The sequence below is a fragment of the Canis aureus genome, chromosome 12 (genome assembly GCF_053574225.1).
Source record: "Canis aureus isolate CA01 chromosome 12, VMU_Caureus_v.1.0, whole genome shotgun sequence".
NCBI classification, from domain to species: Eukaryota; Metazoa; Chordata; class Mammalia; order Carnivora; family Canidae; genus Canis; species Canis aureus.
In genome coordinates this window covers 5,978,995-6,003,366 of record NC_135622.1, presented here as the reverse complement: position 1 = coordinate 6,003,366, position 24,372 = coordinate 5,978,995, and the positions used below count along the sequence as shown (strand labels likewise).

Genomic DNA, 24,372 nt, shown 5'->3' with positions numbered 1-24,372 from the left:
CTTTTATAACACCTCACTTCTACCCCTGCTCTCTTAGCTTCTAAGAAAAAGAAATACTTTGACTCTGAGACTTGAGATATCTAATGTAGAAATTCACACAGAATTGAGTCCTTAGAAGTATCCTCATAGTGACCCATACTACCTTACTGTAAATAATGCTTCAGAGCTTGCAATGTTAGAAAAGGAAAGTAATTTTAAATGTACAAAACAAAAAATGGGACATTTATTCATAATTCAAAAAAAAAAAAAAACCCACTAAGTAGGATAAGAGATTAAATATAAACAGTGAGTTCCACCTCAGCCCTATTTCTCCAAGGCTGCATGGTCAAAGAGAATCTCTGGAGAGAACATCTGGACAACAGAGGACCTGTCAGCGCCGCCTCCTGTCTGGACTCCTGCTGCGTCTTCGGCCACCTCTAGGGAAAAGGAAGGGTCCATCAGGAACATAATACAATGTCCTTATTCTGTTCTGCTCATGTTCCCTTCACCAAGATAGTTTGCCCTCTCCACTTTACCTCCTCTTGCCCTTTGGCGGACCCCGAACAAAACACCAGTCCACACTGATCGGCTGTCCCATCAAATCCTGGCCATTGAGTCCCTCCATAGCAGCCTGGGCTTCCTTGTATGTTTCATACTCAACTAAAGTATATCCCTGGGATAAGTGAAAAGACAGAGATCAAAACCCTCATATTCCAAACACTACTGAGCATCTTCTTCCTCAGATCTAAACTCATACTCAAATAGAAATATCTATAGACTTTATACAACAGATGTACATCATATATCCTTACTGTGTATATATTCAAAATATGTTTCCATCTCTTTGCTGTGTCTGACAAAATCAATTTTCAATCTCATTTATTTCAACTTTGCTCTTTGGCCAATCAGAGAAAACATGGGAGAACTACCAAAGCTGTCTAAAGGTTGTGAGGGAAGAGAGGCAACAACAGTAGGATACCTTCAAGTATCCTGTACGCCTGTCCAGGTTGAGGTGGATATTTTTTATCTCCCCATATTCTGCAAATTTGTCATGGATGTCTTCTTCGGTGGCTTCCTCATGGACTCCAGTGACAAAGAGAATCCAGCCTTCAACAGCTGTTGGGGAAGGGAAGGAGGTTTGTGCACAAAAGAAAAACTTCAAGCAAGATCACAAGAGTGGATTAAGGTATCTCCGACCCCACTCCTACTGGGTTTTATTTCATAGGTCCATAATACACTAGTGTCCATCTCACTTACAGCGTTGCGGTCCGGGTTCATCTCCATCCTGCTCCACACTGTCATAATCCTCACGCATCCGCGCTCGAGACCCTTCTTCTATATGGAACATACAAGAGATCACCAGAAATCTCTTCTACCACTGTTCCCCATGAGTGTGAATGGGGACTCCAAAACTCGTAGCTGTCGCCATTCTACACCATTTTCCCCACAAACACTCACCGGAGCCAAAGCCGCGGCCCTTCCGTTTCTTTGCCTTTTCTTTCAATTTGTGGATGCTCTCTGGATCCCCAGAAGTGAAAGAATGAATAACAAAAATAACAGGTATTTACAACAATAGTCTCTTTACGGAGGCATTATCTGAAAGCAGCCCCACCACCTCCAGTCCCATTTCCCTCCCGGTCCCGCCCCCATTCCTCCCGAAGGGGGCGCAGTCTCTAATCCAATCGAAACTCAGTTCTACTCCCATCCGCCCTGCCGGGAAGGGCAATTATTTTCCTATTACTCCCTTCTTTCGCACCTTCCCGGCTTCCCGCAGCTGCCTCCACTGTCCTCACCGTCCCCATCTTCATCCATGGCAAAATCCTCGCCCCCAGCCTCATGAAGGTCCAGCACGTCCGCCATCTTGCCTGCCTTCTTACTCTCGTCGGTGCCGCTCAGGCACTAGGCACCTCGGGAAACTGTCGCGGAGGGGAAAGGTCACTAGTCAAGCTGACCAATCAGAAGCTAAATCTAAGTCCCGCCCCCGGCGCGGTGAAAATACGCAAAAGAAGGCGGGCCTAGTTCCGGAAGATGTCGGAAGTGCTCCTGTAGCCATCTTGAGCAGGTGGCGAGCTGAATGGAGTGGTGCTCTAAGGGACAAGCTAGTGGGTAGGTGCAGGCAGCGGCTTCCTATTAATTAGGGCAGCCAAGGAGAAATACTGTAGTCAGCGAAGCACAGCCCAGTTTCTCTATTAGAGGATTGTTTTCTGTCTCCTTGGACTCCATAGGAAATGGAAGTTGAATTTTTTTTCTCTCTCAAAACTTCTAGACCCGTAACCTGTTTTGAGGAGCAGCTAGCTGGGTCTGTGATGGAAACATTTTTAAAATAGTTCATTCAGCAATGCTAGCTCAAAAAGCCGAGTCTGGCTCGTACTGCAGCGGCGAATTTCTCTTAAGGAAGCTAATCTTGTGAATTAGGATTGCTGAGACGGCTATCGGCTGCCTTTTTTTTTTTTTTTTTTTAAGATTTATTTATTTATTTTATGATAGACATAGAGAGAGAGAGGGGCAGAGACACAGGAGGAGGGAGAAGCAGGCTCCATGCCTGGAGCCCGACGCGAGTCTCGATCCTAGGACCAAAGGCAGGCGCCAAATCGCTGAGCCACCCAGGGATCCTACCCCTCCCCCCTCCTTTTTTTTTTAAAGATAAACTCTCAAACTCTTCCCACCACCTCCAGGAATTTAAAAGAAAAAAAAAAAAATTCATGGCTTTCAACAAAATGGGGACTCCGGCTTCTTTGGGAATGGTGTAGGTATTTCGTGTTTCAAGACCCATATTGCCCGCAAAGTTCGGAATCCTGATGTAGGCCTTCAGCAATAGTGGACTGCAGGTTTTCATATTATTTTTTTTAATTTTTTATTTATTTTTAATTTTTATTTATTTATGATAGTCACACAGAGAGAGAGAAAGACAGAGACACAGGCAGAGGGAGAAGCAGGCTCCATGCACCGGGAGCCCGATGTGGGATTCGATCCCGGGTCTCCAGGATCGCGCCCTGGGCCAAAGGCAGGCGCCAAACCGCTGCGCCACCCAGGGATCCCCTTCATACTATTTTTTAATCGAACAGTTATAATGTGTGTACCTAGTATTAGAGAAGGTGCTGGCAGTGGAGGAAAAATAATTACATTATCAACAATTACTTTATATAATTACATTATGATAGTGACAATTGCTATCACTAAGTGCTTAGGAAGTTTATAATAGGACTGGGAGCAAGAAGGCTTCCATTTGAACTGGGCCTTTAAGGCTGTGTAGTTTCCAGGTAAAGCAGTTGTACTGAGACTAGGAGGCACTAATTCTCCACAGTAGGTAATGTGATCTTTGGAAAAAATCAGCTGGTGATATCATTGCCCAAAACCTTTATTATTACACTTGGAATAAAATTAAAATACCACCTGCTCTGCCTGTCCCCCAGTGACTTCCATCACCAATTTTCCCTCCCATTAAGTTCTCTCTACACTTTTCAACTATGTTGTCTCTTTCCCATCTCAGGACTTTTGCAACTTTCTGCCTTTTATGCTCTTACTCCAGCTCTTCACATGGCTCGTTCAACCTCATTCTTTAGGTCTCCCTAAAATACTACCTCACCTGAAGGGTTCTTCTCTACTATCTTCACTATTTCCTTACCTTGTTTCCTTTCTATCTTGTTTATTGTCTGCTTTCTCTTTAGAGTGTAATCCTTGTGGCAGAGACTCTTATTTACAAAGATATTCCTACGGTTTATTTTTTTTAAAGATTTTATTTATTTATTCATGAGAGACACACAGAGAGAGAGAGAGAGGCAGAGACACAGGCAGAGGGAGAAGCAGGCTCCATGCAGGGAGCCCAACGTTGGACTCAATCCCAGGACTCCAGGATCAGGCAGGCCCTGTGCTGAAGGCAGCGCTAAACCGCTGAGCCATGCGGGCTGCCCTCCCTACAGTTTAGAACAGTATCTGGCTCACAGACACACAGACATTTGATACATACTGAAGGAACAAATATCAGAATGGCAAGAAATTCTGTTTACCTGATGCTACATGGCTAGGAAATAAAGCTGGAAGTACAGGTTGCTGCCAAAATGTATGCCATGCTAAGGATTTTGGAATTTTATCCCGTAGGCAATGATTTCTCGATTTCAGGTGTTTGAGTGTTCATGATTTTTCACAATTGCAGATAGCCCCCATGCTGTCTCTTGATTAGTATTTTTCCTTAAGTTGACTGACTTATTAAACAAGCTTATAGTGAATTTAAGTATCACTGCCATAAAGGTAAAATCTATATTTTTTTCTATTACAGTTTCAGATTAGAATATAAATGAAGATGAAAAATGTTTGCCCATCTACCACCTAAAATGTCTCAGATAATACCAGGGGTTCACATATAAAACTTTGGGGAATGCTGCTAAAGACAAAAATAGTTAAGTGATGGTTTAAGCATGATAGTGGTACACTACCAAGTATTTTAGAAAGAAGTCTGACAATAGTGTGGAGGATGTTAAGAATGAAGACAGAGCTAGTTAGGACGCTATTACAGTGGTCCAGTCCAGAGATGATAAATGATTGAGAACTAAGGCAGTAGATATGGACAGGACAGATTAAGTAGTTTATATAGGAGGGGCACCCAAGTGGCTCATTTGGTTAAGTGTCCGGCTCAGGTCACCATCTCAGGGTCCTGGGATCCAGCTCTGTGCTCAGCAGAGTCTGCTTGAGGATTCCCTCTCGTTCTCCCCTTGCTCCATCCTTGCTCAGATTCTCTGTCTTTCAAAGAAATAAATCTTTTTTTTCCTTCTGATTAGATCATGGTAGGGAAAAGTTGAGGATGGATCTAAGATTCTAACTTAGATAGTTGGGTAGATAAGAATCTGAATAACAGGGGCACCTGGATGGCTGTGTGGGTAAGCATCTGCCTTTGGCTAAGGGTGTGAGTCCCACATGGGGCTCCCCTAGAGGATCCTGCTTCTCCCTCTGCCTATGTCTCTGCCTCTCTCTGTGTCTCTCATAAATAAATAAATTCTTTTAAAAAGTCCTAATAATAGATTTGGGGAGAAAAAAGAGGAGCATATATGAAATAGCTTTTATTTTGAATATGAGTTCAAAGAGCTTGTGTTAATACATTTAGGTGGTGATGTCCAACATGTGGAAATATAGATGTAAAAGCTCAAAACAGTGAAAGAAATAGATTTGAGAATGGTATGTATTATAGAGTTGAAGTCACCATGGTGGGTAAGATTGCCAGTGGAAATGCATAGAGCTTCAGGTTGTGATCCCGGGGTCCTGGGATCGAGTCCCGCATTAGGCTCCTCACGGGGAGCTTGCTTCTCCCTCTGCTTGTGTCTCTGCCTCTCTCTGTGTATCTCATGAATAAATGAAATAAAATAAAAATAAGATTAAAAAAAAAAAAAGGAAATGCATAGAGCTTGAGAAGAAAGGACCAGTGAGAAAATCTAGGCTCCTGAAATATCTGGAGAAGGGGAGGCAGAACGCCTTCCCCCAACAGAACAATCTTATTTCTACTACCCGAAAAAACACTAATCAAAATTCTTTTAGTGTACTTGTAAAAGAAAGGGTCATTTTAGAGCTCCTCTGACATATAGGTCTCAAGAAAGAATCAATCTGGCTCACTAGACAAAAATCTGTTTTTAATTGTATAAAATTATACATATAAAATACATAGGGAGTACTAAAATGGTAAGTAAAATCTTTAACAATGAAAGTGGACAGATAAGGGAACAATTTTTCTCAAGTTCTTTGGGATCTTACTGGTTGTTATTTGAGAAAAATAATCCAAGAGGTGCAAGAAAAAGTTCTTCCCATAACTTACACCTCTTCACACTTCCCAGAGAAAGGAGCATAGGAGAAATGAGAGTTTATGATTTCTGGATTATAAATATCAATAAAAGCTGAATAGACATACCTACTATTTAATGTAGGAGCCTCTACTCCAACTCTATATGAGCTTCATGGTATACAGACATGGGGCTTAGAGAATTCAAGGAGGTCCCTTTCAAACACTAAAACAGTTGCTAGACTCCTTACTGCTGATCCCATATGTACTGGTCACCAAGATGATTTCAAAAGCAAAAAAGCAGACTTTCATCTTGTCCCTATCTAGTCCAAAACAGTAAATTGTGGCCTATTTCCTAATCTATTTCTAAGAACAAAGTGTATCATCATTAAATGAAAAGTCCAATTGCAGAAACATGAAACTCCCCAAACACATTTTAGAAAGTGCACTGAACTATCATACAACATAAAGGAGATTATAGAAACAAGGGGAAAATACATCTTTGAGAGACCTAGAAAATTTTCTCCCAAAGAGAAATGCTTTAGCTATACTCAAGATCATTTATCTCCTATTTCACCCAGGAGGGGGTGGGGGGAGGGAGTCTTAAAAACACAAATAGTTAAAAAAACAACAACAACAACAAAAAACACACAAATAGTTGATCATCAAGTCTCTTTGCCCTCCTGCAGTCTCCCAAGGTTCCAATTAGGAAGTGCCATAATGCCAGGCTCATTTCCCTGATGGACTCATGTTCTCAACATGCAATCAACATGGAGAAAAGAGAAAAAACTGAATTTATGGACATCTAAGGTGGCAACAGCAGCAACTTTGAGGGAGAGAGAGAGGAACATAGCCTTCACCAAACAGGACAGCTGTTTCCAAAGAGCAAAATGATGGGAGGAGAGAGAGTAGGGAAATATGTTTTCCCTTTTACCAATCTCTGCAGGCAGGAAGGTCTAAATACTGGACTCAACTAAGCTGGGTGAGCACAGGAGGAGGAGTGAAAAGGGAATGTTGGAAGATAAGCAGCTTCAACCCTGATCCCTTCTGGAGCACAGAATACATCAAGAAAGCTAGTTTACCAGCGTGGTATGGTATCTATGCCCCAGAGGCATTTAGGTGATAAACACCGATGGACTGTGTTTCTAATTCCTCTCCTCTTTCTGGGGAGTTCCTCAGGAATGATTTTAACAATAAGACACCAAATTTCCACTTCCTTCCAAATAATAAAGGAAGCCTCAAAATGAAGTACCACTTGAAGTCAGAGGAGGAGTAAGATAGTGGTGGGGAGTCTAGGACAGGAAATACCTAGTTACTGAAGAACAACTCAGTACCAAGTAGGCTTAGATCAAGATAACAAAGCCAAAAGCTTCATACTCATACCCTGTTTGGAATCCATGAGAAAACAGGATGAGGGTGAGTGTGGGGCACATAGTCCTTATTCAAACTCCCTGTTATATGATAAGAACACTTTGTCAATCACCTTGTGCTACTAAAATGACTACAGAGTTACCAGGAGTGTTAAGAGCCAACAAAACTCTGAAGACAGCCTGCTCTTCTTACAAAGTGGAGTGGCAATGTTTCAAATGAAACTACATCCAAAAACTAGAAGAAAAGGGATCTCTCAGCAAATAGGAATCTGAGTGTAGAATTTATACATATATATATATATATATATATATTTATACATATATATATATATTTTAAAGTATAAAATATATATATATGTAAAAGTATAAAATTGAGGAAGTATGTACAGAAATAAACTAAGTCTTAGAAAAGACATTATAAAAAAAGGCCTAGAGAGGATGGGGAGTATATGAGTGGATACCTAGCAGTTGGAAGAATGCATATTGCCCAACTGCCCAGCAGCCAGCAAGAGAATATCTTTCTTCTCCTTGTGGAAACGCAGCTCCTTGCCTGCCAGCCGGGCTTCATCCAGCTCCCGCTCAGTAGAGGCCAGCTCTCTAGACAGTGCCCCTGGCACACTTTGCTCCCGGCTCACCCAGTCTAATGCCATTTGGTGGCGAATATCATCATCCAGAGCCCGGTGTGAATAATGAGCCAACACTTCCTGGAAGGGGAGAGGAAAAGGAAGATCACTGACAAGGTCAGGGTTCATACCCCATTGACCCAACAGGACTAGGAACTCTTAGCCTTGGTGTCCCTAAGTGAAGTGAAGTTAGCACCTGCATCCTCTAAGGAGGTTCTTTTTTTTTTTTTTTTTTTTTAGAGATTTTATTTATTTATTCATGAGAGACAGACAGAGAGAGAGAGAGAGACAGAGGCAGAGGCAGAGGGAGAAGCAGGCTCCATGCAGGGAGCCTGACAGTGGGACTTGATCCCTGGTCTCCAAGATCAGGCCCCAGGGTGAAGGCAGCACTAAACTGCTGAGCCACCGGGACTGCCCTCTAAGGAGATTCTTAAGGGAAACTTCCTGGTGGGTGAAGCAAGGCAGGCAAAAGAATCACAGCTAAGATCTTAATAAGAAAGATAGGAATGAAGAGGGCACTTTAAGTGAGGCTTTCAGTATTCACAAACTGGTAACTATAGGCCTGCTTATTTCTTTTTTTTTTTTTTTTAAAGATAACCCATCCAGGTTTCTTTTTTTTTTTAATTTTTATTTATTTATGATAGTCACACAGAGAGAGAGAGAGGCAGAGACACAGGCAGAGGGAGAAGCAGGCTCCATGCACTGGGAGCCCGACGTGGGATTCGATCCAGGGTCTCCCAGATCGCGCCCTGGGCCAAAGGCAGGCGCCAAACTGCTGCGCCACCCAGGGATCCCGGCCTGCTTATTTCTAACAGAACAGCCACTTCAACATAGTCCTCCTGCCAGACTCTTCTCACCTATAGGACCTCTTACCTGACGAGAGCACTGTCTTTCCCTCATGGCCTTAAGGCTGCCATTCCAGTGCAGCAGTTGAAAAACTGTCATTAGTTCCTGGGGTAAGAAAATATGAAGTGTCAGGATAGTGATTTTATATTGAGAGGTTGCATCAGAATTACATGGGGAACTTTTTACAAAATGTATTTATGTGAGTACCTCATACCAATTCTGATATGCCCTTTGGGAATGGAAGGTACTTACATTTTAAAAAATAGGACACATAAAAAAAATAGGACACATATAAATATATATATATATATTTATAGTAGGCGATGTTTTCAAATGAAACTATATATATATATATATATATATATATATATATATGTATTTGCATATGTTGATCCATGTTATTAGAGCCAGAGAAGTACTGGAATAGTACCTGGAACTCCAACATTGACTTGCCCTTATTGGATTCCAACATGAATCGGAAGGCACCAATCCCTGTATTTGGGTTGTCAGCTTCCTCCCTGTTGCCCTGTAACAGAGGAAAGGAAAAGACAAATAGATTTCCAATTGGTATTATCACCTCAAGCAGCACTATCCAGTAAATATAATGCAAACCCCCAACCTAATTAAAAATGCCGTGGATGTCTGGGTGGCGTCTGACTTTTGGTTTAGGCTTGGGTCATGATCTCAGGGTTGTGGGGTCCAGCCGTGTAGGGCTCTGCACTCAGCATAGAGTGTGCTTGGGTTTCTCTCTCTCTCCTGCCCACCCACCCTGTGCACAGTGCAAGCTCCCTCTCTCTGAGATAAAAAAATCTTTAAAAAATAACATTTCCTAGTTGTCACATTAAACAGGTAAAACTAATTTTAGTAGCATGTTTTATTTAAGCTAATATATTCAAAATATTATTTTGACTATAGTTAGCATAAACGTTTTTAATGAAATATTTTACATTCTTATACTTAGGGTTTCAAAATCTGATGTCTCTTTCATGCTTACAGTACATCTCAATTCATACTAGCCACATATGAAGTGCTAATAGCTACATATGGCTGGTGGCTATTCTGCTGGTCAGCATAGACCTAGAAGACTCCAGAGTCATCACACATATTAACTCAGGAGACAGAGGTCAATCTAATTTTTCCTATCTTACAAAGAGGGAACATTGGACATAAAAAAGAGTCTTGATTTAGCCAAAATAACAAAATGAGTTCAGCATATAGAATTGGACTAGCCTAAAGGAAAACTGGGCAAATGCATCTTATTATATTCTTAAAAGATTTTATTTATTTAAAAAAAAAAAGATTTTATTTATTTTTAAAAGATTTATTCATTCATTCATTCATTCATTCATTCATTCATTCATGAGAGCCACAGAGAGAGAGTCAGAGACACAGGCAGAGGGAGAAGCAAGCTCCCCACAGAGAGCCCAATGGGGGATTCGATCCAGGGATCCGGGATCACACCCTGAGCTCAAAGCAGACACTCAACTACTGAGGTGTTGAGCAGCCACCCAGGTGTCCCAGAAGAGAGTAAGTTCTTAAAACCAAAATTGGGAAAAGCAGAATTTAAGCTCCATTTTTATTTTGGATTTATTTCTAAAATTCCATAAATCTTGAATCAAAGGTTTCTAGATCCCAAAGAGACACAATGAAGGAGGCAAAATATCAACAAAAACATAAACATACACATAGAATCAGTGACTGAGACATAGGAAGCATGTAAAACACAACATCGCCATAGAATAAACAGAAAGGGGTACACACAGGAAAGAAAACAAGAACTCCTGCTCTGTTTCCCAGTGATTTACAAGACTTCCCAACCAGCCAGTTCTTCCAAACCCCATTCTCTTTTCTTTCAACTCCCAGTAACTTACATTGAAAGATGCCAGGGCCTCAGAGACACTCTTCTCAATGAACTCATCAGTGATTCTTCGGGAAGGATGTTCATTAAACACAGAGTTCATCAGTGCAATCTTTGCAGCACTCCTCCGGGCCTCAGCTTTTGTGGGGCAAAACTAGGCAGGGCAGAGAGAGAAAATACATATGTCCGTGTGTCCGAGAAAGGGGAAGGAACGCTGGGAGTGAAACACTGGGCTAGAAGACACTTGGACAGTCTTTGGATAAATCAGTTTGTTCAGCACACCCTCCAAAGTTTGTATTGTAAAATGGTTGAAGCATTTGGAAACATAATTTTCATTCAACATCCTGAAGTCATTAAGGAACTGGAGACGGCGATAGCTCATACCAAATTGAATCCAGAATGAAGAAGGCTGCTGAAGTCAGCATTATAATCACTGGATATAAAAAAAAAATACCACAGTTTAAACTGTAGACAGAATTAATTACTCAAAAGCCAGATTCTGACCAGCCTGTTCAAAATCTGCAACTTGTTCTCCTGTTTTGTGCATAGGCAAGATTTGTTTTCATCCCTCTAGATAGCCTAAGAGTAGAACAAATCTGTGTCTAGGTTGCTTCTGCAGAAGAGACCTCTACTCTCCACCAGAAGCACCCATCTGGGATTGTTGGGCTTCACTTTTAGCTTCGAGCAGGCAGTTCCCCCAATAATGCAGTGAGTCAATGACCTATCCCTGAACAAAGTCCAAGGTCTGAAGAACGAATTTATAGTCTTTTTCCCCCATTAGAAGCAAGGAAGAGAGGGGTAGGAAGGGGAAGGAAAGCTGCTTGAACAAAGCAAGTAAAACTAAAAGTTAACTCATGTTTTTTACATTGAATCCAACATAGGTATCATAGAACAAGTCTGATTTTCAGAAGTATTAAATCCTTCAACCTCAAATCCCCAGACACCATAGCATTCCTTCATAATTCATCATCACTGGCGACCTCAAAGGCCTCTGTGCCCTCTGTCATTTATGATTAGGATTTACAGGAAAGGAAGAAAGGAATGTTACAGTTTTTAAAAGTAGATCACGGGATGCCTGGGTGGCTCAGTGGTTGAGCATCTGCCTTCTGCTCAGGGTGTGATCCCAGAATCCCAGGCTGGAGTCCTGCATTGGGCTCCCCGCATGGAGTCTGCTTCTCCTCTGTCTGCCTATGTCTCTGCCTCTCTCTCTCTCTCTGTCATGGATAAATAAATAAAATATTAAAAAAAAAAGATCAGGATATGTTTGCTAATTAACTACCCTTAGTATCAATAACTCCCAATTTCCTTTAGCTAACAGGTCTCTCAGGATATGGTGCTTGGTGCATTAACCCTAAGTCATCATCTTCAATTTCTCTATTCGCTGGTCTGTCTCTACTCACTAGCCTGCTGCTTATTCTACAGTATGGTGCTATTCCTGAAAAGTCATCCATGAAGAAAACCAGCAGGAGAAATTTCACCTGCCAAAATGGGTATAAAAAAGTACAAGCTAAAAGAGGCCAAGATAGATAATTCTATTCTTTGGGGGAAAAAATCAAATTACTATAATGGTCCAATTATGGACATCACCATAAAATTATCAAACCCTTACTCAACAGTAAGATATGGTGAGAGAAGAGAGGAGAGATCTTATTCTCTACAAGAGAAAGTATAAACATTAGTCATCTTGGGCATATATTTATTTTCTTGAAATGGCTGGGGTTCTGAGGTAAAAAATTTAGTTACCATATTTGAAATGAAGTCTCCTTAGGATTTTTCTGTGTGTGAGGCAGGAACTGAACTACAATGGCCCTCATTCACGCCACGGATTTATTAAGTGCCTTCTCTTTGCTGGGTGATGAGTTGGTAGTAAGGATTTAAAACTGAACAAGAAAGAAGACACACACTATCTCTGCCTCCATGGAGCATAATCCATCAGGTGAGATAATCAATTATGATATGTTGTAATAAGTGATATGGGGCAGCCCGGGTGGCTCAGCGGTTTAGTACTGCCTTCAGCCCAGGGCCTGATCCTGGAGACCCAGGATCGAGTTCCATGTCAGGCTCCCTGCATGGAGCCTGCTTCTTCCTCTGCCCGTGTCTCTGCCTCTCTCTCTCTCTGTGTCTCTCATGAATAAATAAATAAAATCTTCTAAATAGGGATCCCTGGGTGGTGCAGTGGTTTGGCGCCTGCCTTTGGCCCAGGGCGCGATCCTGGAGACCCGGGATCGAGTCCCACGTCGGGCTCCCGGTGCATGGAGCCTGCTTCTCCCTCTGCCTGTGTCTCTGCCTCTCTCTCTCTCTCTCTCTGTATGACTATCATAAATTAAAAAAAAAAATCTTCTATATAAATCTTATTTATTTTTAATAAAATCTTTAAAAAAATAAGTGATATGATAAGGGAAGTTCAAGGTGCTATGGAAGCACATGGTAGGGGTTATAACTTTGTCTAAGGGTTATTCAAACCATAAAAAGAGAAAAAAATGTCTATTCTCTAAATTCCTGTTCAGACTCTAGTTGACATTTCAGCAGGCTACCTTCCTATGGGGAATGTAAAAAGTCCATCTTTGATGACAATATTCACACTAGTCAATTTTTTTAAATAAAAACAATCCCACAGCATTTACTGTCCTCTGGGACTAACATAAAGGTAATCAAAACAATGCAAACAAATATTTTAGAACTGCACTCCCAACAAAGGACATCTAAAAAAACAAACTACATGGCCTTCTCAAGAATTCTTCACTTCATTGATTGTTTCTAGTTGGAGACACTTTGGAGCAGGGTAATATTATCTCCTTATAGTATGACCCTACCCCATTGTTTTCCTGACTTTGTTTTAGAATGAATCTCTTCGGGCAGCCTGGGTGGCTCAGCGGTTTAGCGCTGGCTTCAGCCTAGGGCGTGATCCTGGAGACCCAGGATCGAGTCCCACATCAAGCACCCTGCATGGAGCCTGCTTCTCCCTCTGCCTGTGTCTCCGCCTCTCTCTCTCTCTCTCTGTGTCTCTCATGAATAAATTAAAAAAAAAAAATAGAATGAATCTCTTCGGCATCAACTAATAGGAGGCTGGCTCATGTACTCGTCAAAACCAATGATACACCCCTCTATCTTATGTTCACTTGCTCACAAGCCACACCTGAATCCAGGATCTATTGTGCAAGTATCTAATGATGAGGTTGATAGGCTGCACAACACCTTCTGCACTTTTTGGCCCGGGCCATGGTATGCCACGGTCCAAGCTGACAAAGTCCACTAGTCAAATTTCTTATTACTCTATAATAGCAACCATTCTTCATACATCACAGTTCTTTCAAATAATTGTAGAATGTTAGCACTGGAAAGACTTTAGAAATAAACTAACCTATCTCCTTCATGCTATAGATGGGGAAACTGAGGCCCAGGGAATTTATCTGACTTGCCCTGCTGGCAGTGAGGGGAATGAGAATTTGGATCTTCTAACTCAGATGAGCACTATTTTCACCATACATAGTTCTTCCCCTTTGACCTCTTAAAGAACTCAAACACTACTTTCTTTAGTAATTGCCTATGAAAATGTCCTGGGGGTAGGGAATATTATTTTGTGTTCTCAAAAGAGATGGCAGGAAGTTGGACAGATTAGAACATGGGGAAGGTGCTGGTAGTCTGACACACTGAGTAAGGGCATATTCATCATCACTCCAATTCAAAGTGGATGTGAGTTTTTACAGGCTAAAGAAAGGCTAAATGAACCTCAGATGCTTACCAGAATGATCTGCCCAGAATTGGTTCAGGCCCTCAAATATGTGATTTCAGACAGAGATTTAAGGCCAAAGTGATGGAGAGAACCACTACTAGCAGCTAAGCATTTATCTTTGCTACTGCCACCTTGGAACTCTTACCTGGAAACTCCCAAAGCAGCTTCCCCCAGGCAGAGTGACGTAACAGACATAAGGAGGGCTGTTGGAGGGAACCATCTCATAAACCACCAGAGCCCCATTCTTCAAGTCTGCCCCACGGGACTGCTTCATCTGCCAGAATTCCTGAAGTGCCTCCACCACATTCACTACAAATAGAGAAGCAGTTAAATTCAGCAGTGAAAACATATCCAAAGTGGTTCTGTGCTTCAGTACGGTATCTGCAACCTGTACCTCCATTAAGAATCTAACCTGCCTTAGTTCCCTAACACCATTTAAATACATTTAAATTAATAAACCTAGACTGTGATTAAGGGGTTTGCATAGCAAGACCAGAGTATGCCTGGCCTCTCTCCACCTCTCTGGTTCACATTTCGATTAGTCCTGAACACCAAAGCTGAGTAACTTGAATACTGGAGGCAGAGTTTCCAGGTTAGCAGACCATTATCCCTGCTTCATGAAGTGCAAGTTGATCATTCCACAATTGGTCAGGTGGCCTAGAATAATAATTTCCAGCACAATAAGAAGTGCATTTACTGAACATTTCCTGTGTGTCATGCACAGCTATCAGGGCTTCACCTATTTAATCACAAAAGCCTTATGAGGCAGGTACTTTCATTATCCCCATTTTACAGATGAGTGAAAATGAGACATAGGGAAGTTAAACACCTTGCCCAAGGATGTAACAGCTAGAAAGTAGCAGAGTAAGAATTCAAACTTAGGCTATCCTGGTTCCAGAGTCAATGTTCCTAAACTTTGAGCAATCCTGCCACTCACAGAAATGTGACAATGGCCCTTTTAGCCATCGTCAAGTCTATGCTTCAGGTGAGCAAACCTATAGCCAGAGTCCTTTTCCATCCTGGAATATTATGTATATGTACACACTAGACTGTGTGTGTGTGTGTGTGTATGTGTGCATAAATTTGTCTTCTGAGGAGTTCTCTAGGTAAAAGAAATTTTGGGAGGAACTGTATATTGAGAGACATTCCTTCACAGGTCTTTTGTAATCCTTTTCCATCTTGCTAGGTATGCCAGGGTTTGAAGGACTTGGCTGCTCTTTACTTGGGTCATTTATCATGATTGTTTGCAGCAAGAAACCTGAGGGATGAGATAATGTCTCTCTCTAGGACAAAGAACAAGCCTGCTCTCTGCTTGTTAGGAAATGGCAGAAAGCTCAGCATTCCTCTTCTGTAATGCAACCTATGGCCTATGCAAGCATGGACCTTAGCCCTTCACATCAGACTTAGGAGGCAAGAGAAACTGATGCAAACAAATCTGATGCTCATGCTACCTGCTGTATTATGAATAAGAAGTCCTTTGTCTCTGACCCAGAAGTCTCTTGACTTCTGCCACCATTTGTCAAACAGTAACCAGCTAACATATTAGGATAAAATCAAACCCCAGACTCAAAACACTGTATTCCATAATAGTCCCCTTGTCCCCCAATACTTGGCTCAATCATTGCACAAATATGTATTGAGTACCTACTCTGTGCTAGACTACGTGTTGGATGCTAGGCCATAAGAGCGAGCAAAATCATACCCTGTTCCTTTTCCTTATGCAGTTTACAGCCTAAAGAGGGAGAGAGAGAGATTAACCAGAGGACCTCGAGCAAATGAAAAAGCGCTATAAAGGAGTTAGGTAAATGATAGGAAATGTGATAGGGGCATCTGACCTCGTTAAGAAGGTCAAAGACAGCCATCCCGACAAAGTGATATATAAATACAGATATGAGAACAAATTCACTAGGCAAAAAGGTGAGAGAATAGGGATCTGAACGGAAGGAACAACCTATAGAAAGGCTCTGTAGCAGCAGAGAAGATGGCAAATAAAAGGGACCAGTGTGGCTTGAAAAGAGAGAGTGAGGGAAAGTATAACAAGATTAGATTGCAAAAGTTAGCAGGGATGAGACCAAGTGGACCTTGCAGGCCACATCAGAGTACTGGATTTATCTTAAGAGCAGTGGGAAGCCATTGAAGGGTTTAAGACAGGAGGATGAAATCAGTTTTCTTTTGGAAAGGATCACTTTGTCTGCAGGGTTCCCAATATTTCAAGTGACTTTTTATTTTTATTTTTTTAAGATTTTATTTACTCACGAGAGACAGACAGAGAGAGAGAGAGAGACATAGGCAGAGGGAGAAGCAGGCTCCCTGCAGTGAGCCTGATGTGGGACTTGATCCCAGGACCCTGGGGATCACGACCTAAGCCACATGCAAATGCTCAACCACTGAGCCACTCAGGCATCCTTCAAGTGGCTTTAATAAAGGACTCACAATAATAAATGATCACATGCATTCTCCAATATCCTCCAACATGACACTCTCTATTCTTAGTTATGAGGACTCATTCATTCTTTCATATTGTGTTAGTTTAGGTCTGCCAAGGAGAAGATATCAAGATTGGATACACAAGCAGATTTATTGGGGAGGAAGTAGGAGAAGGGAGAGGCTTCAGACCATGCTAAAGGTCTGACAACTGTAGAAAGGGTGTGTGGGAAGGAAGGAGATCTGCATGTGAGAATCTCCGTCAGCAGTGCAGTTCCAAGAAAGGTTTGGCCAGGCCAGTAGGAAGTCTACAAGCCAAAGGAAATCCACATCAGGATGTGCCTGAGTTAGTGCCCATGCTGGGCTCAGTCACTGGCTGGGGGCAGCTTGCACGATGTGTGGCTTCAGTGCAATGTGGTGGTGGACACAGAGGGGACGGCAGCTTAAGGCTGTCAGGCAGTTATGCCCCTGCAGCAGGAGACTTGAACAGCACATTTGTATGGCTGCTACACACACATTAAGCAGAAATGTGAGCACATAATATGTACATAGCTCTATTCTAAGCATTAGAGATGTAAAGATGAATAATACACATTGCCAGCCAGCGAGGCATTCAAAATCTAGTGGCCAATAACTGTTATCTCACCTGCTCTGCAACTGAAGCAAGCACTCCATGTATCAGCTGGAGCTTGGATGCCACACAAGCTCTTTCCTAAAACCCTATATTTAACTGACTTTTTACAATGTTCATTCTTCCATTAAAAGGCAGCATGAAAAGGAAACTCTGTCTTTCCCACCCTTAGTTTTGGCAGGGGCTCTTCAAAGGTCACTGCTGCCCAGAAAGCTTAGCCATCTTTGTTCTTTCCATTGAGATCTTTTCAGCCCCAGTTCCCTCTCTGAGACAATTTAGCACAATGCGCTGGGTGACAGCTTTCCTGACATGCAAACAAGGGAGAATATTGAAATAAAGAGAAAGGGGAGGAAACCATTGTAACTGGGAAGGTCCTATTAAAAAGCATGTATCCAGTCTACATCCAGTTAAATCTCTCTTGGCACACAGTACAGGACTATTTTTTAATGATTACTCAAACCCAAAGGAAATAGGGAGTCTTGTTTTAGAAATGGACAAAATTGAAAATTGTGCAAAATGATCAAGAGAAAAGCAATAAATTGTGATCCAAGTTTGAAACTGTTCACAGACTCATTGATTTTTAGAGGTGACAGGTATTTTGGAGATCATCTAGTCCAACACAGGTCACAAAAGGGGAAATGACCTGCTTGTGGTCACATGCTATGGCAGAGCCAGGGATTGAATGTAGACATCCCGATGCCAATGTTCTTTCCAATTTGGGGATCTTAACCCAGCATCCAAGATCAGGTCCACGACTGAGCTTCATGGGAGATCACAAGTCCCCTAAAATGCACAGTGAAATAGTACATGTGTGTAGACTATAGGGGGGGTGCCCATAGTTTTATCAGATTTTCAGGGAGGAACCATGCACCTAGTGGTTTACATGAGGATGGTTGAAGAACTGTGAGGTGGGAGGGGGCTGGCAGTGATTAAGACATACACATGTGACAGCTACAATTGCTTTTTAGTAGTAATTGGAAGATGCTGGGGTAAAAGACAAGCAAGACCAAGGTTCCAAGGAATATTTAAATGCTTGCCCCATGATGTTGAACAATAACAAAAAAGAATAATTCTGGTTTGGGTCCTTCGGAGATAAAATACAAATGTCGAAGTGCGATGAGAGATACAGATGAATCTATCTACCATACAGTGAAATCATTAAAACAACACATTAGGGGCACCTGGGTAGCTCAGTCCATTAGGCAGCAGGCTCTCAATTTCAATTCAGGTCATGATCTCAAGGTCCTAGGATCCAGTCCCTTGCGTCCCCCACATAGGGCTGAGCTCAGCAGGGAGTCTGCCTGAGATTCTCTCTCCCTCTGCCCTGCCTCTTCCCATGCACATGCTCTAATAAATAAATAAATCATTAAAAAAGAAACCAACACCTGAAATTACAATAAAAAAAACTTTATGTCATAGGGATGCCTGGGTGGCTCAGTGGTTGAGTGTCTACCTTCGGCTCATGGTGTGATCTGGGAGTCCTGGGACAAAGTCCTGCATCGAGCTTCCTGCTGGGAGTCTGCTTCTCCCTCTGCCTGTGTCTCTGCCACTCTCTGTGTCTCTCATGAATAAATTAAATCTTTAAAAAAATTGTCATAAAAATAAATACAATTTTGTGGTGAGGGAGCACGGATAAATAGCTAATGCAAACTGATAGGTGAATGGGAAGGTTCTCCGTGATCAAATAAGATAGCGAGAATAGGCTGGCCCTGCTTAATTCACATTATTATGAAGACAGAGAAGCTGGTTAACAATATTCCATCTGACATTTCCTGTTTCAACTTGGGGAAACAGGATGGCCCAGTGCATAGACTCATTGGAAGGGAGGAATTGCAAAATGACAGTGACTTTGGGCGAGGACTATAGGAGGCTGAAAAGTGCTCCCTGCTAAGATGTCCATGCCCTAATCCTTAAAACCTGTGAAGGTTACCTTAAGTGGCAAAAACTTGGCAGATGTGATTAAGGATTCTGAGATGGGGTGATTATCCTGGAGTATCCGGGTAGGGACTAACTGCAATCCCAGGGGTCCTTACGAAGGGGAACTGATAAAGCACAGAAGAGGAGAGGACAGTGTGAACATGGAGGCAAAGATCAAAGTGATACAGTCACCAGCCAAGGAATGCTGGCAGCCTCCAGAAGCTGGGAGAGGCAAGGACACAAATTTTCCCCTAGAGCTTCTGGAGGGGGCACAGACCTGTTAACACCTTGATTTTGGCCCAGTGATACTGACTGTGGACTTCTGGCCTCCAGAACTGTGAGAGAATCAATTTCTGTTGTGGTTAGCCCCCAAATTTGCAATAATTTGTTAGAGCAGCTGCAGGAAACTACTACAGAATCTAATCCAATATTCCAAAAATTGGAAATATTCAGACTACCAATTTAACTCCACAGTCACTTGTAGACAAAGAAGCTGTCTGTGATTCCGAGGAAAAAGGAACAACAACTAAACAGAAAATACCACACAAGTTTCATTTGTTCAACTTGGTGGAGTAGCTGGGCAGCACTTCCAAGCATGTCAACATACTGTGATATAAAGAGAGAGCAGTAATTCAAAAACTACACATTTAAGGAGCGCAGGGCAGAAGCTCCAGACCAAGGAAAGTGACTTGATCAGTCAATCATGCCAGTGTTAGAGATTGTCAGCTGTCAAATATTAGAAAGGGACCACAGGCCATGTGTAAAAAGGGACAAAGGAAATGGGAATGTGACGAATACCTAGCATCTGCAGTTCTCCAAGGGTTTCCAAATGCATAATAACAGCAACTACTCACTGAGTAGTACTAACTATGTGCTGTGAGGCTTACACTCGTTTTCTCATTTAATCCACACAAAACTATCAAGGTAAGTTTCTAATAGACATTTTTTTAAAAAGTGAACAAGTTAAGGCACCTGGCTGACTCAGCCATCAGGGTGTGCAACTCGTGATCTCAGGATTGTCAGTTTGAGTCCGATGTTGGGTGGAAAGATTATTTAGCAACAAAATCTTAAAAAAAAAAAAAAGTAAACAAGTGAAGGCACAGGCCACAGTGGTAGACCCAGGATTTAGAACCAATGTTTGTTTCAAAGCTGACCCTTTTTCTATTGCCCTATCCTGCCTTATTGCACCATTAATCCTCACACATACTTGTGAAGTGGACTGTGAGCTCCATGAAGATGGGGACTGAGTGTCTTGTTCGCCATGGCATCTGGTGATCAATAAATATTTGTTGAATGAATGAAGCAGGTGGGGCCTAGAGAGATTAAGCAGTTTATTCAAAATCACACAGCCACTGTTTGACAGGATGAGGTTCTCTGATTGCAAACCCTATGCACCACAAGCTGATTAAGATCCTACAGCATACTGAGTTATGTGTGTATCTTAGGTGGAGCTTGGTGTGTGCGTGGGGGGGAGATATAGGACAAACAGGTGAAATAGCAGATGAGTTTTCTTTTTGTGTTTTTAAATAAATGCTGAGGTCCTACATGGGTACAGGTAAACCTAAAGGTGGAAAAGGTGAATTTAGAGCAGTCAGAAAGAAGGTAAAGAATGTGAATTGAAGATGATACAGTAAAGCATTGCTGTATCAGATAAAGGTCTAGGCAAAGATCAAAGTAAATTATATTCTGGGGGAATAGAGCCAGCCCCCAAATACCATGCCATCAGTCACAAGGGTATGTGGGCACATGCCAATGGCAGTTTTGCCTATTAATCGAAGCAGAATAAGTGATTCCATGTGGTGAAGGGCTTCTGAGCCAAATCGGCAGAGATTCTGCTTGCCTGAAGCTGAACTATCTGCCAAACTCTCCCAAAGTACTGGCTGGACATCCAGACTGGAAATGAGAAACTCAGGAATAATGAGGAGTGTGGTGGGAGCTAGGGAGGTTGGAGGAAGGAATTGTCACAGAGTCTGGAGCCAGGGTGATTGCTCTTTGTCAGTAAAATCCCCTTGCTCCTTCATCCTGTCTAAGGAAATGAAAAAGTTTTTACAGGACACTCAGTTTGGATGCCAAACCAGAGGCTCTCTAGGTAACACAGACAAGAAAAAGGGTACACTCTTATATAATTCTAATAAACACCTGTAAGTTTCCAAGAGGAAGGGTTCAGACTTAAGGAACTGCTCCTATGCTCAAAGGCAAAGACCTTCCATTGATCTCAATTTTAAAAAGACTGGAAGCAGCAGGACAATAGCTGATGACAGTTCCATCACAAAACCCTGTTAAATCTAGGAATTATATGAGACAAGTAATTATATTTCCCCATGATGAATTTCAGAACACACATTTCTGAATGTGCGTTTACATTCCCAGCACTTAGCAGAGTGCCAGCCCCATGGCAGGAGTTCAAAATGTTGAAGAACAAAAGGAATCTGATGGTAACCGTATCGTTGGGCACATATAACACATCGAGCTAAAAATCTGTTTTCCTTGGAATCTTTGCGTTTACACTGTCTGGGTCTAAGAATGAGAGAAAATGAGAATGAGACATGTTCTTTCCAAGGAAATATGAACCAATAAATTTGAGGTAATATTCATCATTTTTTAAGGTACCTATTACGTGCTAGGTGCAATATCTCATTTAATCCCCCTCAAAACCCTTGGGGAAACTGAAGCGTGGTGAAGTTAAGTCACTTCCCCAAAAACACAGCAGGCAAGTGACAGAGATTTAATTTGGGATTCAATCCATGCTTGTCTGACTCCAAAACCCGCATATGCTCTTTTCATTACACTTTCACAGGAAGAAAAAAAAAAGTCACTACTGTCCATAGAGAAAGCCCTACAACCTTTCTCTGTATTATTGTCCAGCTAGAAGGTTAGAGATGTAGTCACTTCCAGGTCAGGCAAGATTTAACCAAACAGAAAGAAGTGATGTCTCAGGAATTCCAGACCTAAATTCTGTATCCCACACCCCTGACTATTATTGTGTCTTGTTACACTATAAATCTGGAGCTCAAACTCAGGAAATTCTACACTGATTAAACAAAAACAACAAAGAAAATCCTCACATTCCCCTTCTCAGAAACCCCAGAAATTAGGCATGTGTAAGAAGAAGATTTTTAATGGAAATAGGTTTCTGTCTGGCTCATTTCCACAGAATTTAACATTGAGTGAGCCAAGGCCTCGGATTTATCCTCAGTTCCTGGGCAAGGGCCAGGAAAACAGAGCCAGACAGACAGAGAGACCAGAGTTGTGAGGCTCCATACTAAGAGACACCAAAGTGAGGTACTAAGTCACAGGAAGCTGGTTTGGGCTCAATAGTATAGTTCCACCTTTAAAAGCACAATTATAAGTGACTTGTGAAGGCACCACCTAATACCCCAGCAAGTCTGAAGTTGCATTGGAAATTTCAGAGTGAGAATAAGTAAGAAAAGAATTCAAAGGTCAGGGATCCCTGGGTGGCGCAGCGGTTTGGCGCCTGCCTTTGGCCCAGGGCGCGATCCTGGAGACCCGGGATCGAATCCCACATCGGGCTCCCGGTGCATGGAGCCTGCTTCTCCCTCGGCCTGTGTCTCTGCCTCTCTCTCTCTCTCTCTCTCTCTCTCTCTCTGTGACTATCATAAATAAATAAAAATTAAAAAAAAAAAAGAATTCAAAGGTCAAGATTAAGGAGATGGAGGGGCACCTGACTGGCTCAGTTGGTGGAGCATGCGACTCTTGATTCCAGGGTTATAAATTCGAGCCCCACGCTGGGTGTAGAGATCACTTAAAAAAAAAAATTAAAAATCTTAAAAAAAAAAAAAAGGTTAAGGAGGTGGAGTAAATTAATGGAGGAGCCCAGGAGTTGTGGAGATCAGAGGAAAGGGTCTGGATGAGAAATATCTTGGGTCTGAGATAAAGGATAGGACCCTACACAATGGGGACTGGTCCTCAAAGGCAAAGGGATGTGAAGGTATTAAGCTACAGGAAGAATTGCATTTCTGAAGGAGAAGAGGCTGGGAAGAAAAGATGGCTGTGTTTGTAAAAAGGAGTCCTTGGAGAATATAGTAGTAACTCAATAAAGGGGAGGAGGTGAGAGGTGTGTATGAGCTGTGCCTCTGTATGTGTGTGCGCGTCGCTCAGAAGGAAACTCCCCAAAAGGAAATGCATGTGCGGGCTCTGCGCCAGGAAAAGCGATCCGGAGGACTATGGGAGCAAGGCTCCTTCCCAGAGGGTGTCCCGTAGGAGGCCAGACCCGCAGACTCACCTCGGCCATAGCCCTGCGTGTGCTTGGCGAAGCTCCTGACCACCGCCTCCACGGCCTCCCGCAGCACGGCTGGGCTGCCGGCGGCGCCGGGGGGCAGCGGCAGCCCGGGGGCCCCCGACAGGAGCAGGGGCGGCGGGGGCGGGGCGGGGGGCGGCGGGGCGGGCGGGGGGCCTGCGGGGGGTGTGGCGGCGGCCGCCGCGGCCCCAGTTACCCCGGGCCGAAGCGCTCGCAGCGTGCCCCTGCCGCCGGCGCCCACTCCGGGCTGCAGCCGCTGCGCTCGCATCGTCTCCATCCCGGCCGCCCGCGGAGCAGCGGCCCGGAGCCTGCCAGCCTGGCGAGCTAACGGTCCCAGCCAACCCCGCCGGCGAGCGCCCGAGGACTGAGACGGCGCCGCAGCCCAGACGTCAGTCAAGCGGGGGCGGGGACGAGCCAGGTCCTGTGCCAATCACCGGAGTGGGCGGGAGCTGCCGCGCTCCAGCTCCGCCATAGGCGAGCTACTGAGGGGGGCGGAGTTCTGGGCAGCCAATTGCAAAGAGAAGAAGCGGCATCCTTTATAGCCGAGCCGCTGAGCTTGGGCGCTTCTTTGGGAGTCGAGTGGGGAGCGCTGGAAGACCAGCCAGATCCCTGGGGCGAAGCGTGTAGAGGGCGTGGGGGGAGCGGCGGGGAGACAGCCTGGATGCCAAGCTGAGGAGAACTGTAGGCAGAATGAGAGGATTCTTAGGGGTCATTTGTCCCATGACTTCATTTGATAGATGTGGATGAGGAGACAGATAAGTTATGTGACTTGTCCAAGGTCACATGCAATGGGCGGTGGAGCCAAAACAAGGAAAAGAATACATTTAATGAGCATATACTTGCTATATGTCAGACACGACACAATGTACTTTAGTGCATTGTCTTACCGAATGATCACAATGACTAGAGTTTATTATTTTACAGATAAGGAAACGGACACTCAGATAGGCTAGATAAATTAACCAAAAT

The 24,372-nt window shown here is 43.1% G+C and overlaps 2 protein-coding genes across 6 annotated transcripts; both read right to left on the bottom strand.

The window, feature by feature from the left end:
- Positions 1 to 201: 201 nt before the first annotated feature.
- On the bottom strand, positions 202 to 1,895 carry RBM8A (RNA binding motif protein 8A). 2 transcript variants are annotated; one of them, XM_077842513.1, is made up of 6 exons: positions 1,773 to 1,895; positions 1,438 to 1,497; positions 1,237 to 1,314; positions 959 to 1,095; positions 516 to 652; positions 202 to 416 (listed from the first exon to the last, which is right to left on the bottom strand). In XM_077842513.1, the coding sequence occupies exons 1-6, from the start codon at positions 1,837 to 1,839 to the stop codon at positions 371 to 373; spliced, it is 525 nt and encodes a 174-aa protein (XP_077698639.1). In that variant the 5' UTR covers positions 1,840 to 1,895; the 3' UTR covers positions 202 to 370. The 2 variants fall into 2 exon arrangements, with proteins under 2 accessions (XP_077698639.1, XP_077698640.1); XM_077842514.1 differs by having other exon boundaries at positions 1,237 to 1,311.
- On the bottom strand, positions 1,773 to 23,769 carry LIX1L (limb and CNS expressed 1 like). 4 transcript variants are annotated; one of them, XM_077842509.1, is made up of 7 exons: positions 23,389 to 23,769; positions 14,319 to 14,482; positions 10,454 to 10,594; positions 9,013 to 9,108; positions 8,610 to 8,687; positions 7,575 to 7,817; positions 1,773 to 1,895 (listed from the first exon to the last, which is right to left on the bottom strand). In XM_077842509.1, exons 1-6 carry the CDS (start codon positions 23,678 to 23,680, stop codon positions 7,575 to 7,577), a joined length of 1,014 nt encoding a protein of 337 aa, XP_077698635.1. In that variant the 5' UTR covers positions 23,681 to 23,769; the 3' UTR covers positions 1,773 to 1,895. The 4 variants fall into 4 exon arrangements, with proteins under 4 accessions (XP_077698635.1, XP_077698633.1, XP_077698632.1 ...); XM_077842507.1 differs by lacking the exon at positions 1,773 to 1,895 and adding an exon at positions 5,019 to 5,319; XM_077842506.1 differs by lacking the exon at positions 1,773 to 1,895 and adding an exon at positions 5,019 to 5,312.
- Positions 23,770 to 24,372: the final 603 nt, after the last annotated feature.